Source organism: Oncorhynchus tshawytscha, unplaced genomic scaffold (genome assembly GCF_018296145.1).
Source record: "Oncorhynchus tshawytscha isolate Ot180627B unplaced genomic scaffold, Otsh_v2.0 Un_contig_1016_pilon_pilon, whole genome shotgun sequence".
Taxonomy (NCBI): domain Eukaryota; kingdom Metazoa; phylum Chordata; class Actinopteri; order Salmoniformes; family Salmonidae; genus Oncorhynchus; species Oncorhynchus tshawytscha.
This window is the reverse complement of record NW_024609801.1, coordinates 310,738-331,293: the sequence shown is the minus strand read 5'-3', so window position 1 is coordinate 331,293 and position 20,556 is coordinate 310,738. Positions and strand designations below refer to the sequence as shown.

Here is a 20,556-nt window from a genome sequence, read left to right as displayed (position 1 = left end):
ACAGTGGTAAATTGGATACAGCAACCCTCGTAGCTGGAGAGAACAGTGGTAAATTGGATACAGCAACCCTCGTAGCTGGAGAGAACATTGGTAAATTGGATAGAGCAACCCTCGTAGCTGGAGAGAACAGTGGTAAATTGGATACAGCAACCCTCGTAGCTGGAGAGAACCGTGGTAAATTGGATACAGCAACCCTCGTAGCTGGAGAGAACAGTGGTAAATTGGATAGAGCAACCCTCGTAGCTGGAGAGAACAGTGGTAAATTGGATACAGCAACCCTCGTAGCTGGAGAGAACAGTGGTAAATTGGATACAGCAACCCTCGTAGCTGGAGAACCCTCGTAGCTGGAGAGAACAGTGGTAAATTGGATACAGCAACCCTCGTAGCTGGAGAGAACAGTGGTAAATTGGATACAGCGACCCTCGTAGCTGGAGAGAACAGTGGTAAATTGGATACAGCAACCCTCGTAGCTGGAGAGAACAGTGGCGTAATTTGCAAAAAGACATCATTTAGAGTAACATGTGTCTCGACCAGCCTGTTGATGAGGCACTCCTCTTTCAGAAACACAGCCAATGCTTTATTCAGTCGCGAAGCAGTTGAAAGATTTTCATGGCCAACTTGTTCTAATACAATCATGCAGGAAAATTTTTTTAAATAAGAACAGAAAACCCTCTCACAACCCGCACACCAACAACTCCTGAGAGAGAGAGAGAGAGAGAGAGAGAGAGAGAGAGAGAGAGAGAGCATTTGAGCAATAGAGGGAGGGAGTGGAGAAGACAAGAGAAAGCAATATAGGGAGAGAAAGAGAGAATGTGGGATGCAGAGCCTGCTCGGGGCGGTCATCGAACAGCAGCAAAGGCACTACTTGGATTCTATTTTGAGTCACTGCTTAAGTTGAGGTCAGTGCTTCTCTCTGGATGCGTCCCAAATGGCACCCTATTAGCCACATAGTGCACTACCTTTGACCAGCCCTATGGGCCCTGATCACAAGTAGTGAACTATAAAGGGAGTAGGTTGCCATTTGGGGGACAGCCTCTGGCAGAGCAGCATGTTAATTAGACTGAAGAGGTGGAAAGGGAGGAGGAGGAGGAGAGGAGGGATGAAGGGGAGGGAGGGAGGGCTCAGAGACAGAAAAAGCACTCTCATTCTCAACCACTGGTTTAGTGGCTATGCAGAAAGAGAAGGAGGAGAAGAGAGAGAGAGAGAGAGAGAGAGAGAGAGTGGAGGAGGAGCGAGAAGATAGGGGGAGAGGGAGGGAGGAGGAGAGAGGGGAGGGAGGGGTAGAGAGAGAGGGAGGGAGGGAGGGAGGGAGGGAGGGAGGGAGGGAGGGGGGAGGGAGGGAGGGAGGGAGGGAGGGAGGGAGGGAGGGAGGGAGGGAGGGAGGGAGGGAGGGGGAGAGAGAGAGGGCTTGTGTTCTGATCTGGGTATGCATTTGCAAGGGTCATCAGCAACCACCCATCAGCAATCTCACTGAGACCTATCAATCCATCCACCTATCAATCCATCCACCTATAAATCCATCAAGCTATCAATCCATCCACCTATCAATCCATCCACCTATAAATCCATCAAGCTATCAATCCATCTACCTATCAATCCATCAACCTATCAATCCATCCACCTATTAATCCATCAACCTATCAATCCATCCACCTATAAATCCATCAAGCTATCAATCCATCAAGCTATCAATCCATCCACCTATAAATCCGTCAAGCTATCAATCCATCTACCTATCAATCCATCAACCTATCAATCCATCCACCTACCCATCCATCAACCTATCAATCCATCAACCTATCAATCCATCAACCTATCACTGCACGAAATAATGAGAGAGAGAAAACACTTGAGGCATCCTTAATTTAACACTGAATGAAACCAGGGTAGTAGAGAGAGAACGATAGGTGGAAAAGGAGGAGGAGGAGGGGAGGAAGGGAGGGCTCAGAGACAGATGGATACAGAGGGAGGATAAAGGGAGAGAATGGAGAGAGATGTGTACTGTGAATACGTTGTTTGTTAATGACACCACACCTTTGACAGACTGTGGGAGAGAGAGAGAGAGAGAGAGAGAGAGAGAGAGAGACAGAGAGAGAGACAGAGAGAGAGAGAGAGAGAGAGAAAGAGAGAGAGAGAGAGAGAGAGAGGGGAGAGAGAGAGAGAGAGAGAGAGAGAGACAGAGAGAGAGAGGGAGAAAGAGAGAGAGAGAGAGAGAGAGAGAGAGAGAGAGAGAGAGAGAGAGAGAGAGAGATGTGCTAAGGTGTCTCGGAGAATCACTCATCGCGATGATTCCCTGACATAGCGTGATTTCAAAAACAACCCTTTGGATCAAAGTCTTGCCTCTATTCTCAAATGTGATTTTAAAAGGGGTAGCCTGGGATGAAAGGAGGGCTGGAAGAAAGAGAGGATAAAAGAAGAAAGAGGGAGACATTTAGGGATTTCAAGCAGCCAAGGTCACAGACTAATGAATTGGGGAAAGAGAGAGAATGTCTTCATGTCCCCAGTTGGAAGAAGAGAGGGGATGACTGATCGGAGCAGCCCAGAAATAGCCTCGCCATCTGAGACAGAGAAAAGAAGGATGGAGGGAGGAATAGAGAGCGGGAGGGGCCTCCTGCCCTCTTTTGTCCCTCTCTCTCAATCATTCCCTTCATCTCCTTCAGTCATTGGTCCTGTGTAGTTCAGTTGGTAGAGCATGGTGCTTGCAATACCAAAGGTTGTGGGTGCAATTCCCACCGGGGTCGCCCATATGTAGACTGTACGCATGTAAGTGGCTTTTGGTAAAAATATCTGCTAAATGGCATATGTTATTTTTTCCCCTGCCACCTCCCCCTGCCTCCAGCAATACAGGCTGTTAGCAGCCTAAGCCTATAGGAACACAGGGCCCTAGGAGCTACACTGCCACACCGTTCCTCATGAGGTATATAATCACATTGCCATGGCCTGGTGGCCTAGAAGTCATCCCCAGTACCTGTAGGCTACATGTAGTACAGTCATGCATGCCATGTTACCGTTGGAAGTGATTTGTCCCACCTAGAAGATGAAGACCTCATAGGCCCCCAGAGGAAACGAGGCCCTGGATTGAATTACCGAACGGAGGCGTTTCAGGTGGTCCATTTTGCACTGCACACATGATCAGGTCTATTACCTTTATTGTGGACTACTTTTGACCAGAGCCCTGTGGTTGAAGGTAGGACATTGGGTGCCCTTTGGGATGCAGTCTGCGACTGCAACAGAGACAACCTGGAACGCCCCCGCCAGTGAGTATCCGCGGTCTGCTTTCATATCGTCCTCCTGGTGTGGCCAAAGGGGCTTTTACCATCTTACAACGTCACAATATATAGTTTATTATGTTACTAGCATAAAGAGCTTGCATAGTTTTTCAACGCGCCGACCACAGATATAGAATCTCTGGAACGGACATGCTCATTCAAGTCAATGACGCCATAATGGCTAGACTGGTGGCCATTTTGAATGTACCCATGAGATTACCAGTCAATTTGCCGTGGTCAGAGCCTCTATGCTTGTTCTAGCCATTATATTTCTATGGCTCCAACACTCAACCAACCTGGCATGTTACTAACATGTGTATCTCAACACATAGCATATGTGATGTTTTGCTTGAGTCAATGGTTTTCACTGTAGGCTATTTCCATACATCACTGAGCCGAGCCGTGTGTTGACGACTGAGCCACATTGGCTAGCTAGCTAATGAGCAAACAAACAAGCACAAACACTGATGGAGAACTAGGTACTGTATGTGACCCAAATTACATCCAGACTTCCTATAGGAGTGAGAGAGAGAGAGAGAGAGAGAGGGGGGTGGAGAGAGAAAGAGAGAGAGAGACAGAGGGGGAGAGAGAGAAAAGGAGAGTGAGACAGAGAGAGAGAGAGGGGGGATGGAGAGAGAGAAAGAGAGAGAGACAGAGAGAGAGAGAGAGAGAGAGAGAGAGAGGCCCCTAGTGTGCTCATTGATCCAAAGCCCAGAAAAGTCAAAGCACAAGAGGACAGACACGACCTTGGCAAAGGGAGCGCCGTGGTTTATGACTGTCGCGACTGTGCCTGCCTGTGTGTGTGTGAGTGTGTTTGCGTGTGTGTGTGTGTTTGCGTGTGTGTGTGTTTGCAAGTGTGTAAGCATGATGGAATTATATCAGGGGATGCTGCGACATCGCCACCCGTCCACCTGAGAGGGAGAGAAAAGGAGGGGGAGAGAGTGAGACAGGGAAAGAGGTACAGAGAGAGAGAGCGGGACCCAGGACCAGACAGAGAGGGGGGTGCTAGCCTAGCGGTCTCGCTACAGCGGCCAGATGACATATTTACATGCAGCCGGAATATCATCCGTCTGAGGTAAATGAATGCTATGTGAAATAGTGGGTTTAAGTAGGCAGCCTTCCCAGAACAGGGCCATGTAGATCATCTCCCAATCATGAACCCTCTCTGCTCCTCCTCTCCACCCCCAGACTACCACAGACATCCGCAGGGCCAAGAGAGAGGGGAGGGAGGGGCAAGAGAGGTAAATACTCTACACAAGAGAAGCGTCTACTGCAAACAACATGGATGAGACAGGAGAAAGGAAATCAACACAGTCATGTCGGGGCTTGATCTAGAATCTATATCCTCAAGGATTTTCAACCTCATGTTTGAAAAGCAAGATAATCTATCGCTACTTAATGGTTCTTGCTTGCTCCAGCACTGTACTACCGATGCCTGCAGTGAACCAACCAAAGACAGATCAAGTTATGACTTACACAAGATTTCATCCAAATAGATCCGTTATGATACTGTCTCCTTGCAGTATTCTGCTTGACTTTCACGTTGGCGCGTTCAATAGGACGGACCAAACACATCTCTTTACACAATCTACACTGTTTGTCTTTGCCGACTACAGAATCCCCCAGGTGTGACCCACTATAACCCACTGTCCCCAGAGAATATACCCCTATGGTAATGTTGACATTCTCTCTCTCTCTAGAGGGTCTTCACCCCTACCTATCCCCCAAAGCCCTCCCCTCTCTCCAGCTCCTTCCCTCCTCCTCCATCTCCATTATAGGGTGTGTCTCTGCTTGGTGTTCTTCTCCCCCCTCCCTTTCCATCAATTAGAATCAATTCAATTCAAAGGGCTTTATTGGTACGGGAAACATACAGTGCATTCGGAAAGTATTCAGACCCCTTCACTTTTTCCACATTTTGTTACGTTACAGCCTTATTCTAAAATGGGCTGAACGCCAAGCATCACGTCTGGAGGAAACCTTCACCATCCCTACGGTGAAGCATGGTGGCTGGGGTGAAGGTTCTCCTTCCAACAGGACAATGACCCTAAGCACACAGCCAAGGCACCGCAGGAGTGGCTTGGGGGACAAGCCTCTGAATGTCCTTGAGTGGCCCAGCCAGAGCCTGGACTTGAACCCGATCGAACGTCACTGGAGAGACCTGAAAATAGCTGTGCCGCGACGCTCCCCATCCAACCTGACAGAGCTTGAGAGGATCTGCAGAGAAGAATCGGAGAAACACACCAAATACAGGGGTACCAAGCTTGTAGCGATATACCCAAGAAGACTTAAGGCTGTAATCATTTCCAAAGGTGCTTCAACAAAGTACTGAGTAAAGGGTCTGAATAGTTATTGTCACATCCTGACATTAGTTCCTTTTTTATGTCTCTATTTTAGATTGTTCAGGGCGTGAGTTGGGGCGGGCATTCTGCAGTGGGGAGAACAAGTATTTGATACACTGCCGATTTTGCAGGTTTTCCTACTTACAAAGCATATAGAGGCCTGTTATTTTTATCGTGGGTACACTTCAACTGTGAGAGACGGAATCTAAAACAAAAATCCAGAAAATCACATTGTATGCAAATGAATTACTTAAAAATCATACAATGTGATTTTCTGGATTTTTACAATGTGATTTTCTGGATAAAAATTACAGACCTCTACATGCTTTGTAAGTAGGAAAACCTGCAAAATCGGCAGTGTATCAAATACTTGTTCTCCCCACTGTATGTGTTGTTCTATGTTTTGTATTTCTGTGTTTGGCCTGGTATGGTTCCCAATCAGAGGCAGCTGTTTATCGTTGTCTCTGATTGAGAACCATACTTAGGCAGCCTGTTTTCCCACTATGATTTGTGGGTAGTTGTTTTCTGTCTTAGTATTAGTTACCAGACGGAACTGTTTCGGTTGTTCTTTTTGTTTACTTTGTATTGTAGTGTTCAGTTCAGTTTAATAAAATGACAAACACTTACAACGCTGCATATTGGTCCGATCCTTCCTACTCCTACTCAGAAGAGGAGGAAAACCGTTACAGAACTACCCACCAAGAAAGGACCAAGCAGCGTGGTAACCAGGAGCAGAGGGTTCTGGACTCCTGGACTTGGGAGGAGATATTGGACGGCAAGGAACCCTGGGCACAGGCTGGGGAATATCACCGCCCTAAGGAAGAACTGGAGGCAGCGAAAGCTGAGCGGCGGCAATGTGAGGTAAGGCAGCGCAACAGGCACGAGAGGCAGTCCCCCCAAAAATGTTTTGGCACATGGGGAGATTGGCGGAGTCAGGCGATAGACCTGAGTCAACTCCCCGTGCTTACCGGATGAAGCGCAGTACTGGTCAGGCACCGTGTTATGCGGTCAAGCGCACGGTGTCGCCAGTACGCGCTCATAGCCCGGTGCGCTATAGGCCAGCCCCCCGGCCAGCCCCTGCGCCTCCGCCCGTGCCGGGCGAATGTGGGCATTGAGCCTAAGGGAGAGGTGCGAGTGGTATGCACCAGATCTCCAGTGCTCACCCACAGCCCGGTTCAACCTGTGCCTGCACTCTGGAGGGTCCGGGCTAAAGTAGTCATCCAGCCTGGAGGAGTGGTGCCAAGGCTGCGCACCAGAGCTCCAGTGCTCCCCCACAGCCTGGTCCATGCGGTGCCTCCTCCACGCACCAGGCTGTCTCTCCATCTCCTCCCTCCAGGTTTTCCAGCCTGTCCGACGCTTCCAGAGCCGCCCGTCAGTCAGGAGCGGCCAGAGCCACCCTTCACTCCGGCGCTGCCAGAGTCTCCCGCCTGTCCGGCGCTGCCAGAGTCTCCCGCCTGTCCGGCGCTGCCAGAGTTTGGGGCCCTCCCGCTGAGTCTCCCGCCTGTCCGGCGCTGCCAGAGGGCCGGCGCTGCCAGTCCCCGCCTGGGCGCTCCAGGTCTCCCGCCTATTTGGGGCCCGCTGTAAGGGCCTCCAGTCCGTGGTCGGCGGCAAGGGTCGCCGCTCCAAAGTCACCACTTAAGTGGGCCAAGACTATGGTGGAGTGGGGTCCACATCCCGCGGACAGATGCTCACCCAGACCCTCCCCTATGGGCTTAGGTTTTGCAGCCGGAGTCCGCACCTTTGGGGGGTACTGTCACGTCCTGACCTTAGTTCCAGCTGTTTATCGTTGGTTCTCAATCAGAGACATACTTAGGCAGCCTGTTTTCCCACTATGATTTGTGGGTAGTTGTTTTCTGTCTTAGTATTAGTTACCAGACGGAACTGTTTCGGTTGTACTTTTTGTTTACTTTGTATTGTAGTGTTCAGTTCAGTTTAATAAAATGACAAACACTTACCACGCTGCATATTGGTCCGATCCTTCCTACTCCTACTCAGAAGAGGAAGAAAACCATTACAGTCATATAAATGTGATATTTCAGTTTTTAATTTTTAAGAAATTAGCAAAAATAAATAAATACCTGTTTTTGCATTGTCATTATGATAGATGATGGAAAAAAAGAAATGTAATCCATTTTAGAAAAATACTTTAATGTAACAAAATGTGGAAAAAGTCAAGGGGCTTGAATACTTTCCTAATGCACTGTATGTTTACATTGTCAAAGCAAGTGAAATAGATAAACAAAAGTGAAATGAACAATAAAAAATTAACAGTAAATATTACGCTCTCATAAGTTCCAAAAGAGTAAAGACATTTCAAATGTCATATTATGTCTATATACAGTGTTGTAACGATGTACAAATAGTTAAAGTACAAAATGCAAAATAAATAAACATCTCCCCCTGCCCCTTACACCGCTACCTATCCCACAATGCCCTCCCCTCTCCTCCCCAAGGTGCTCTCTCCACTCCCCCTCTCCCCCTTCCTCCCTCCCCTCTCTCCACCATGGCCCCCGTTTCACCCCATGCGGGTGCGGGGACCATCTGTCTCTAAGCAACAGGGTGACACTGTGCTTTTTTTTGGGCTGCCTGCCTCTACACACAGGCAACAATGCTGGGCCGATGCCTTCTCTCCCTCCCTCTCTCCCTCCCTCTCTCCCTCCTTCTCTCCCCCTCCCCCTCCCTCTCCCCCTCTCTCCCCTCCCTCTCCCTCCCTCTCTCCCTCCCTCTCTCCCCCCCTTTCCCTCCTTCTCCCTCACTTCTTACCTCCTGCCCCTCTTCCCTCCCTCTCTCCCTCCTTCTCCCTCCCTCTCCCTCCCTCTCTCCCTCCTTCTCTCCCTCCCTCTCCCCTCCCTCTCTCCCTCCCTCCTCCCCCTCTCCCTCCCTCTCTCCCCCTCTCTCCCTCCCTCTCCCCTCCCTCTCCTCTCTCTCCCTCTCTCCCCTCTTTCCCTCACTTCTTACCATCTGACATGCCTGCTCCCTCCTGTCATTTTCACACTCACTTTTTCTTCCCACATATTCTATCTTTCTCTCCGTCTTTCACTCACCTCTCCTGCCTCTCTCACCAACCAACATACTGTATTCTTCCCCTCCCTTCTCTACTTCCCCACTCTCCCTCCCCATTCTCCTTCCAAACTCTCCCTCCCCACTTTCTCTCCCTCCCTTCTCTCCCTCTCTCTCCATCACATTACCTGTGCTCTACTGCAGCATCACCAGGGTTGTCTGAGGCAGTGTTCCTGTAATCACTAAGCTGGGCAGATCAGGTGTGTGGATCGGGGCTGTGACTGTGTATCAGGCGTAATGACTAACAGAGAGAGACAATCAGTGTACTGGACCAGACCACCGTGATGAGGATTACAACCCTGTTGGACTACTGAGACACACTGGATGTGTCTGAAATACCACCCTATGTTCTACTATTGACAATGGCCCATTTCAGACACCGCCCCTGATCCTGGACACATTGACTGTCTGAGACAAGCATCTTCCTCAAACTGGCCTCTGTCTCTCCTCTCCCTCCTCTCCCCTCCTCACACATAATCCCCAATCAGACCCGTGACCTGTGCTACCCAGAAGGGAGAGGGCCTGGACGTGATGTGAACCCTGTGCCAAAAAAAAAGGAAATACATGATGGATTGGAGGATGACAGGAAAGTGTGGTAGGAAAGCAGCCGTCTGTCTTCCTGTCTGTCTGTCTCTCCAGGCTTCAAAGGCAATGGCACAGAGGTAATCAGCCAGATGAGATCAGAGCACTGCTGACAAGTGTGACTGCTGACAATACCCAGGCTGATGTAACTCTATCCTTCCTCCCTCTCTCATCCACTCTCCCTCCATCAACTCATCTCAGTCTCTCGCTCTCTCTTCCATCTCATTCTCTCCCTCCAACAACCCATCTCAGTCTCCTGCTCATGTAAACCCTCCTCTCTCTCTCTCTCTCTCTCTCTCTCTCTCTCTCTCTCTCTCTCTCTCATTCTCTCCCTCCGTCGCCAATCTCTCTCTCCCTCTCCATCTTCAATCTCCCTCCATCACATCTCTCCCCCCATGTCCCTCTCAGTGCTCACAGTCATATGTTGAACGATGTCACACTTTACCAATAGATATGCACCCTGGTATGTTTACTAGAATACATAACGCATCATTGCTTTCAAACGGGTTGCAGTTTGATCCAGGATGAACTACCTCCATAGTGTTGGAACATTTCTTGAATCTCTGCCCGAGGGATATAACGTCCCTCTAGCTAGCAGCGTAACAGTTGCTGAGGGTAGTAACTATCGCTGTTGAGGATAAGTTGCGCTTCCTCGTGGGATGTGTAACAGTCACCGCTCCTGTTATAATGCCCTTGAGAAGAATCTGCCTAATGCAGCTCAGACACTGGCTATAATGGCATGCGCCTGGATAAATGGCGACCATTTTAGCTCCTCGTGAGGAGCTTTCTGTAAGTCACCTTGACTAGTAGTGGGTGCAGGTAGAGAACGGGTGAGAAGTGAGAGAACGAACTGAGCTAAACGGAAGTGCAGCACTGTGAATGACTGCATGCCACTTTGTGAATAAATCATAACGGAATGTTAGCTCCGTATCCGGTGCGTTTATCTAACGGAGTTATCCAGGGCTTACAAGGTCATTAAGACATAATGTACTGCATCAAGTAACTAGAAATAGAAGGGAACAGAAATACCGCTGAACGGAACCGTTCCAACGTACCAACGGCGCTAGATGGAACGGATACACCATTGGAAGAAAACCCAGTGAACCTGCGAAGTCGGTTTCCTGGACTCAGATTAAAATTAGTCATGCATTTTCAATGTCGATTTTCCATTTGGATTCATGTTTAGTCCAGGACCAAGTTTAATCACAATAATCTGGGTCTGTCTGGGTTTGTCCAGTTCCTACTGAGGGGAAATGTAATGTAGTGTTCCAGAATATGTCCGTGTTGCCGGGGTTTAGATACAGAGGCATACAGATACAGAGCTATGCAGAACAAAAACATCCAACCGCCAGAGCCAGCACAATGCCTTTCATGTTGGTGGGGAGAATCAATAGGCTGAATGGGGAAGAAGATAAAACTATTTCTGCAGCTATGTCGAGCCGAGCTGAGCAGCTCTGCCCTTCACAAGGACCAATAAAATATCTATTACACAGTTCTTTTAGAAAAAATAGTCTCTATTCTTTCCTTCCTTCTTATTGTCCAATAGGAAAACTTGGCTTTTTGAGAGATAACATTGAGATCGGTTTAAAGTGGGCTATGTGATTATGGCTCGTGGGTGGTGGGGGACTGGAGAGGAGAATGCGTATATGTTGTCTATGAACAGAGGTTGGTCAGTTGTGCTCACACACAAACACACACACACACACACAAACACACACACACACTCACATGCCCCTTGATCTGGCCCTAGCTATAACTGGGGCCTGGAGTTTTCCTGCCCAGGTAACATGCTCAGAAAAGACTAAACTATATGTGGAGTTGGTAGCAACAATTGTGGTCAATGTCCTTCCAACCACTACACAAAACCATTATTGTTATACAATAAAGGGACTGATTGAAAGATGATTTGAAATTCTTTGAAGAAAAAAAAGACATTCTTTCTTCGTGACCTTCATAAGTACAATGGAGAAGCAGATCTGGGGAAAAAAAGTGTAACAATTTAAATAATAAACGGAAACAAGTCTTGGTTTTCAACTATTTGTTTTTTCTTTAGCGATATCTGTCATTTCTGACAATGCAATTTGTTGTCACACCGCCTTGACATTGGTTGACAAAGAGCTTTCAAAGCCTGTCGGGAATATTTGAATAGCAGCGCAAACGCGCAAACAAATAAAGTCCCTTTTCAAGTCTCTGGAATATTCTCAGGACTTTGGCGAGGCGACGAGCGGCAGATTCACGGAGGTGTGAAACGTACAACACAAAGGACAACAAAGCACATCAAACATGGCACACAAACACAGCCAAGAACAGCTCAGAAAGTGAACGTCTGAATCACAACCACATGAAAATAATAGACCCAGGTCGGTGTAAATAGACTACGTGGTGGGAGGGAGGGGAGTGGACGGGGGTGAACGGGGAGACCAGACATCCTCACTGGGTACTTGGACATTTGCCAGACCAATGTGCTTTGACATTTCCTTCCTGCTTCAGTACAGAGGGACATTAGGAGTCTTGATGAGGTTGGATCTAAGGTCACGTTCAATCAAAAACCAACATCCGGAAATTATCTACGATTATGCAAAAACACAATTTGTCTTTTAATGGGACTCCAGTGATATTGGATTTGGTATGACTGTAAACATAGTTGGGCTGATTGAATCGATGAAAATGTGAATTTATTCAAGCAGAAGGGAAAAAAACTAATACCCCAGAGACTTCATTCTCATTGTTATTTTTTTACTGAATGTTATCCCTGATCCAGACCACCAGACCTGTCTCTGAACCTGGTTTTGTCTGGACCTGGGTCGCATTCATTAGGAACCAAATGGAAGAAACCGTACTGAAAAGGGAGGGACTACCTAAACTTGTCCAATAAAAAACATTGTAATAATATTGTATTGTATTGTACACTTTGTATTCTAAATGTGTAATGATTGAGTAATGATGTAATAATTATTGTATGATGTATTGTGTTATTCATGATGTAGGCTGTTTTGTTGTGATGTAATCGTTTTGGACCCAAGGAAGAGTGTGGGGATCCTAACAAATGCCAATACAAATCCTCACGCTACAGAAAGATGAGACAAGCTCCTGCCCTATGGACCGTTCTGGCTCAGACAAGGTTTACTTTGTCTTGGTCAAGTCTCCTCCCCAACCATGATCCTGACCCTGACTAAGTGGCTGCACTGTCAGTCATTCCATCATCCCTTAGTTGCTCTGAGGCGTGTCACATCCCCTCTCTGTCCCCGCATCGTCTCACTTCAAAAACCTAGAGAAGAGTGTGAGGCAGGAGAGGCCCTCTTCTCCCTTCGCTCTTTCAATCACCCCGACTCGTCCGTCATTCTCGAGCCGCCGCACTCCTTACATTATGCCAGCGCGGCCGCCTCGCCCCCTCGCCGCCAATCCTGCTCCATTTGACTCATGATGAGGTGTCAGTAGCGCCCTTGAGCGGGAACGCAGTTGCCAGTGCCCCTATGCTCCTCAGCTGCGGTCGGACCGGAGATCTGACTGTTATTAACTTGTCAGAGCGGCGGAACCGCGGGGAGGAGGGAGGGAGCAGAGTTCAACATGTGCTCCCTTATGCATGGCTTGGCTTCAGTGTTTGTAGTGTGTGAACCAAAGTGTTTACTCACCAAGGCCCCCGGGGCCCCCTGCAGCTTGACTGACTGCTGCTTGGATCAACCATCACTCTCTATTAGCTGGTAAGTATGGCCATCTCAAGAGGATGCATGTCGCTCGCTCAACTCCCTAGGTCATATACAGAAGATCGCCAGGCCCATGTAAGGCTTTATCAACCTGACTATACAGTTGAAGTCGGAAGTTTACATACACTTATGTTGGAGTCATTGAAACTTGTTTTTCAACCACTCCACAAATTTCTTGTTAACAAACTATAGTTTTGGCAAGTTGGTTAGGACCTACTTTGTGCATGACACAAGTCATTTGTCCAACAATTGTTTACAGACAGATTATTTCACTTATAATTCACTGTATCGCAATTCCAGTGGATCAGAAGTTTACATACACTAAGTTGACTGTGCCTTTAAACAGCTTGGAATATTCCAGAAAATTATTTCATGGCTTTAGAAGCTTCTGATAGGCTAATTGACATAATTTGAGTCAATTGGAGGTGTACCTGTGGATGTATTTGGAGGCCTACCTTCAAACTCAGTGCTTCTTTGCTTGACATCATGGGAAAATCAAAAGAAATCAGCCAAGACCTCAGAAAAAGATTGTAGACCTCCACAAGTCTGGTTCATCCTTGGGAACAATTTACAAATGCCTGAAGATTCCACGTTCATCTGTACAAGTAATAGTACGCAAGTATAAACACCATGGGACCACGCAGCACATCAACCGCTCAGGAAGGAGACACATTCTGTCTCCTGGAGAGGAACGTACTTTCGTGTGAAAAGTGCAAATCAATCGCAGAACTATAGCAAAGGACCTTGTGAAGATGCTGGAGGAAACAGGTACAAAAGTATCTATATCCACAGTTAAACGAGTCCTATATCGTCAAAACCTGAAAGGCCGCTCACCAAGGAAGAAGCCACTGCTCCAAAACCACCATAAAAAAAGCCAGACTACGGTTTGCAACTGCACATGGGGACAAAGATCGTACTTTTTGGAGAAATTTCCTCTGATTTGATGAAACAAAAATAGAACTGTTTGGCCATAATGACCATTGTTATGTTTAGAGGAAAAAGGGGGAGGCTTGCAAGCGAAGAACACCATCCCAACCGTGGAGCACAGGGGTGGCAGCATCATGTTGTGGGGGTGCTTTGCTGCAGGAGGGACTGGTGCACTTCAAAGAATAGATGGCATCATGAGTGAAGAAAATTGTGTGGATATGTTGAAGCAACATCTCAAGACATCAGTCATGAAGTTAAAGCTTGGTCGCGAATGTGTCTTCCAACTGGACAATGACCCCAAACATACTTCCAAAGTTGTGGCAAAATGGCTTAAGGACAACAAAGTCAAGGTATTGGAGTGGCCATCACAAAGCCCTGACCTCAATCCTATAGAAAATGTGTAGGCAGAACTGAAAACGTGTGTGCGAGCAAGGAGGCCTACAAACCTGACTCAGTTACACCAGCTCTGTCAGGAGGAATGGGACAATATTCACCCAATTTATTGTGGGAAACTTGTGGAAGGCTACCGAAACGTTTGACCCAATTTCAACTATTTAAAGGCGATGCTACCGAATACTAATTATGTAAACTTCTGACTCACTGGGAATGTGATGAAAGAAATAAAAGCTGAAATAAATCATTCTCTCCAGTATTATTCTGACATTTCATATTCTTAAAATAGAGTGGTGATCCTAATCCTAATTTTTACTTGGATTAAATGTCAGGAATTGTGTAAAACTGAGTTTAAATGTACTTGACTAACGTGTATGTAAACTTCCGACTTCAACTGTAGATCAACTTGACAGATAGCGTCATGGCACTAGACGACCAATGTCAGTCCACATAGAGGGTGAAACACAGGCAAACACGTGGCTGAAGGAGAGATTTGTTCGCGGAATTTGTCCGAATGGGAAACGATAAATGCTCGTTGCTTTAGACTGCCTCGGTCTTCCTACTGCTCCTGGGCCCAGTTACTAACTCTACAGTAAGCAAGCAGTCTCATCGTTTCCATGGCCACCCCTACTAGAACAATGGAAGCAATTATAAAAACGCTTCTTGGAAGATTGCAGTAATAATGTGAGCAGCAATAGCATAACAGGGTGATTAATGGTGTAAATTAAACAACTATTAAAGCCTCTCTCCATTTCATCTGTAATAAGAGAGGAGGAGGCAGCCAGCAAGCAGGTTTGGAGTGGAGAATTAAAGAGAAAACGTAGCAGTAGAACGCATCAGGGCCTGTACTAGTGTAATGCCACATTTTATACCTCAATAACTTTTGCATCACTTAGTTCATTATGTCGAAATTGTATCCGGTAATCCGGAACAAAGCCCCGTGTGCGGCGTTAACCTTTTCCCGCCGTCGCCAGGTGTTTAACTCCTCGACACCTGTGCACACACACAACACGGGCAAATTGCCCGCCGTTCCCAAGCACACGCTGAAGGCTATCGGCGGGAAATGTTCTACACAACCGTTTCCTCCTCTGCAAATATATATTAATCATGTGATACTCGGCGCTGCTGTACGTGTAGCTGAAGCCAATGTTGTAATCGGAGTGCCCTTTTCGGGGCTGCCGCAGTTAATTAAGTATAGAACGGATGGAGGAGACAGACACACCCCCAGAGTCAGTCGGCAAGACTTAGTCAGATGGAACTCGAGTCAAGACCCAGGCAATGTAAAGACAAACACAGAGTAGTACACAGGCAAATGTTACTCAAGCTATTTTATAGCTGTAGGAAAAACATTCGATTTAAACTCGCTGTAAACGCAGACGGATACCGTTTGGATTGGCCGCATCCCCAATCCCTAGACGTCATCTTAACCCCTCTTTCACAGTAGCTGCCAATCATGATGAGGATTGACCAGTGACGTTCTATCAACTATAATGTGACCCCACAAAGGTCAAGTTCAGATAACCAATCCTAAAATCAGGCAATATATGATGCTGCTGTGACTAAAAGTCAATATCGCTCAAATATCCCATTGGTTTCAATCTGATCTGATTAATTAGCAAGCGTTTCCATTTCCTTTGGAGCAGGACACTCTCTGTTTGAAGTGTTCTGCTTCCCGGGGTATCCATCTCTGAAAGCTTTCCAGTAAATTGAATTGCACTTTCTTTGCAGTTTAGATGAAGGAGGAGAGACGGGGAACAATCTTATCAACTCTAAGTTTAACTGACATATTTGCCTGGGGATAAGAAGCTAAGCAGAATTGGTACTGTAATTAGACTATATCGCCGTGACTCCCCTCCCCGCTAAAATGCCGCCACCGCTCGCTTGGTGTTCGCTTAGTTTATAATCTCCTCTACACTTCAAGCCACGCCTTCTTTCAGAGTCCTCTTTGCCCCTCCCTCGGTTCAATTACCGCGTATACCACTTCCGTCCAAACAATAGCCCATGACACGTTAATTACACACGCTGATGCTAATGTTCTAATGTTCTGATGTTCTGACTGCGCCGGGCCTAGTGTGTGCTTTACCCTAATGAATCTAACTGATAATAGAATACAGCTTACAATCAATATCAGGCCCCCTGGGGCCTTACTTACAAAGCATCTCAGAGTAAAGTGCTGTTCCAGGATCAGATTTTTCTTTTAGATTATACGAAATAGACAAGGGTGAAACTGATCCTAGATCAGTGAACCTACTTCGAGACACGTTGTGAATACTGGGTTCAAGATTGAGTGGTTGGCCCCTCCATATAGACAAGCTCAAGGCCAATGGGTCGTGGCTAGAAAAACAGGTGGGTCACACAAAAAAAATGACAATAGGCAGGTCATTAGCACTAAAGTTTAGGGACCACTACTCCAGAAAACAACCCACGGTTAGGGTGCGTCTCGATACCTTATATAGTGGCATAAAGGGAACAGGGTGCCATTTGGAATGCAGGCAGCCTTATCCTTCCAGGGAAGAAGAGAGGGATGGACAGATTAAGAGAGGGAGGGGTTAACTAGCTAGTCAAACCAAGGCTCAGTTTGCCAACATAAGTGGGGTTCCTCTACTGAGTGTTATGATTGTGCAGATCTTTAGCTATAATAACCTTGCCACCTGTGGCCGGCTATGGCAGGGTTTCCTAAACCCGGTCCTCGGGACCCCGAGTGGTGCACGTTTTGGGTTTTGCCCTAACACCACACAGCTGATTCAAATGATCAAAGCTTGAAGATTAGTTGAACCAGCTGTGTAGTTCTAGGGCAAAAACCTAAATGTGCAACACTTGGGGTTACGAAGACCGAGTTTGGGAAGCTATGGACACAGACGATGGTGGCGAAATAGTACTGCCACACAAACCCAGGCCAGCATGTCATCATGGGCCAGATCCTCTTTTTTTGCTTCTTGGATGACTTCCAAATGTTTGATTGCTTATTATCCCATGGGACTCTAGTTTAGTGCACATTAGTGATTGGCCATTAAGGCCTTGCTTTTGAACTATTTGACAAATCTTTAACTTAAAAAAAAAATAAGCTAACTATGGATATGATGACCTTTCCTCGCCAATGGTGCTTCTACACCTGCATTGCTTGCTGTTTGGGGTTTTAGGCTGGGTTTCTGTACAGCACTTTGATATATCAGCTGATGTAAAAAGAGCTTTATAAATACATTTGTTTATTTAAATACGTTTCATAAAATGGGAACATTTGGCACGTGTGGTGCGCCAATATGCACAATATTATCCTGTAAATTCAACCATTACTAATTCGAGGCTTAAAAGCTCAAACAAACCAATCCATGTCAACTTCCAATTAACATTCATGAACGGGAAAAGTCGTCAGAATGATTGCAACCATTAGCCTAACATATGGGACTGGTCAGGGACAATTATGCACACCTGTACTAACTAACGTGGAATATTAGAGCATCATCAAAACTTCAACAACCAGCCAAAATGTATTAATTCCCGTCGATTGTCTGATCTATGCAATCATCGGTTCGATCAATGAAACCAATCGCTCCAGCTCCCTGATTTAAATGGGGCGTCAAAATAGTCCCGGGTCTTTTTTCAGCCGCGGATCGATACCCTACCAAATGGCCTCAGAACGGCGGATTGGAATTCTGTGTGCACGCAGGGGCTAGGTTACATGTCAGTGTGATCACAGTGCGTGCTGGTTCGCTAAAGTTGCGTTTACACAGGCATCCCAATTCGGATATTTTGCCCAATTACTGGCAATAGAGAGTATCTGCCTTAGAGATTTGTACTTGAGACGTATGTTTACAAATCGGGGCGCAAACTGGGCATCATTCGGTCCATATGTTCTCATACGCACCACTTCAACTCTAACAGCACACTTGTCCTTCATAACATGGACATGTTGATAGCACGCAATCTGATTGGATTTGTTTTCATTCCCCAGGTGTTACAACACCTAGCGCCTATAAATGAAGACGATGAGAAAGAGGGAACTCTCCCCAGATGATATCCTATTATTGAACACTGAACATGAGGGGACGCAGGTGGTGAGAGGGGTATACAGAGCGAGACAGACACAGAGAGAAAGAGAAAGAGAGATACACACACACAGAGAGACAGATAGAGAGAGACACACACAGAGAGAGACAGATAGAGAGACACAGAGAGAGAGAGACATAGACACAGAGAGAGACACATAGACACAGAGAGACAGACACAGATAGATACAGAGGCATAGAGAGAGTGAGACAGACAGAGAGACAGAGAGAGAGCTCATTACACATATTCCCCGCAAAACAGAGCAGCTCCCAACACGTTCGAGACGTTTCAACCTCAATGCATTCTAAATCCCCAATGTGGACAATACAATGTATCACACAGCTGAGAGAGAACACCATGGCTGCAACAATTCAGATATTGAGATGCACCCCACGCACAAATTTTGACACTCCACCACACAACCGCACTGGCTTGTGTAACAAGCGTCGGGCACCGCGGAACCCCCCCCCACACACACACACACACTCATTGCCGTGTGCACGTAGTCTACCTACCTTCAGAGCCTCGATATCCAGTGATGTTGATCGGTCCATATAGAAAGAGAAAGTCTTGCGCACAAAGTTAGAAATATCTAGACTCGTAGTTCCCGACCTAAACTCAGCCCCGTCCTCCAACCCGCGGACGATTTTCTCAATTTCATTCCCGTTGATCACGACTCCTCCAGTTTGGAATTGAAGCGATGGCGATAACAGCTATTCACTTGACGACAGTTATTGACCAGCAGAAACGAAATATAACCCCCACGAGGCGGCAAACAAACAGTTTTGATTTATCCGATTTTGACAGGGAACGCGAATTCCGTTATGGTAGATTCATGTCTCCGGCGCGGAACAAGCGGCAGGCTGAATCGCTGCACCCCCAGCAACTGAGTTCCAATGCTTGGACGTCCTCATGCGGCAAATACACATAAATTCTGTTCGGTTTGAAGAAAGGGGAAGCCAAGGGGAGAGCTGTAGGGAGGCAGCTATAATTCCGACGACTGATGTATTGGGGTGATATGGGGAGTGTGTGTGTGTGTGTGGGGGGGGTCTAATCAACTAGATGAATCGAAAATAACCGAGGACAAAAACGCGCTCTTCCGATTTTATCCGAGCCAGAGTCTCTGTAGTGATGCTGATGCTCGCCTTGGAAGTGCACCGCATCTGAATTCAGACGCTGTATCTTAGAAAGTCTACGAGAGAGGGTGGAGGGAGGGGGCGAGAAAGAGCGATAGAGATACGTATCTGTTCTCCCAAGGAAGGAAAATGTTGAGTGCAGGTCGAGTTTCTCTGGTCGCGCAGTTTCTTTCCCGTCGCCGTGCGTTACGGTTCATCGCCACCAGATGACTGTATCTTTCCCACGGCTCTGACTTAAGACGTTAGTGAAGTTTTCATCTCTCCAAGACAGCAAACTGTCTCTGCCCCTGCAGCCCTGTTTGTCAGCCTTCCCCTGGGGGCCTAAAGCTACCAATGAGTGTGGAGAAGCCCATCAGCAGGCTTCCTGAGCGCATAACATCACTGCTGAACCGCAGTGCTGTTTAAGTTTTAATTAGCAAAACGGATGACATTCCATATATCCCACTGGGCACTCTGGTTGAATCAACGTTGTTTCCAAGTCGTTTTCAATGTTATTACGTTGAACCAACGTGGAATAGTCGTTGATGTGACGTCTGTGCCCAGTGGGAACAGACATGAGCGGAGCACGTTGCCTAGCGTAGCTTTGTTATCACAATCCATTTAGTGTTCATTCCGGACAAGTCATTAGCAGACCGAGACAAGCCTTATGAAGAGAGAGAGATTTATCAAGGGTGTCCACATCCCCAGAATAGAATAGAAGCGAGTCACAGCACAGTCACTGGATATGGTATCATCTTAATGAATACAAGGCTTTCTTCCATCGGGGCCTTTTTTTCTGATTCTGTGCCACTCTGTAATTAATCATTTTACGGGACCGGCTTTTATTAGAGAACATGACCTCGAATGAGCGCCCTGTGGCAGCTCGAGCTGAAGTGACGTCAGCTCATCTCGAGCTCCCTCTAGTCTGGAACGCAAGTTTTTACAGCCCGCTAGTAAAGGGACATGATGTGGCAGGTTTAGCATCCTTGCTGTGTGTGCGTGCGTGCGTGCATGTGTGTGGTGTGTCTGTGCGTGTGTGAGAGAGAGAAAGAGCTCATCATTCGTGCGCGCGCTTTTCTACGTGCGTTGGTTTGTGTGTTAGTAATGAAGTAGCTAGGTG

The 20,556-nt window shown here is 47.0% G+C and overlaps 1 protein-coding gene across 1 annotated transcript in view; it reads right to left on the bottom strand.

Moving 5' to 3' along the window:
- The window catches only part of LOC121845937 (zeta-sarcoglycan-like), a gene marked incomplete at its 3' end in the record, with an annotated part of 222,863 nt that extends 202,817 nt beyond the window's left edge, over nucleotides 1-20,046 (bottom strand). Inside the window, exon 1 of the mRNA XM_042318323.1 lies at nucleotides 18,837-20,046. Coding sequence (XP_042174257.1) covers nucleotides 18,837-18,875 — 39 coding nt within the window. The remainder of the gene's footprint in view (nucleotides 1-18,836) is intronic.
- Between the last annotated feature and the right edge of the window lie 510 nt (nucleotides 20,047-20,556).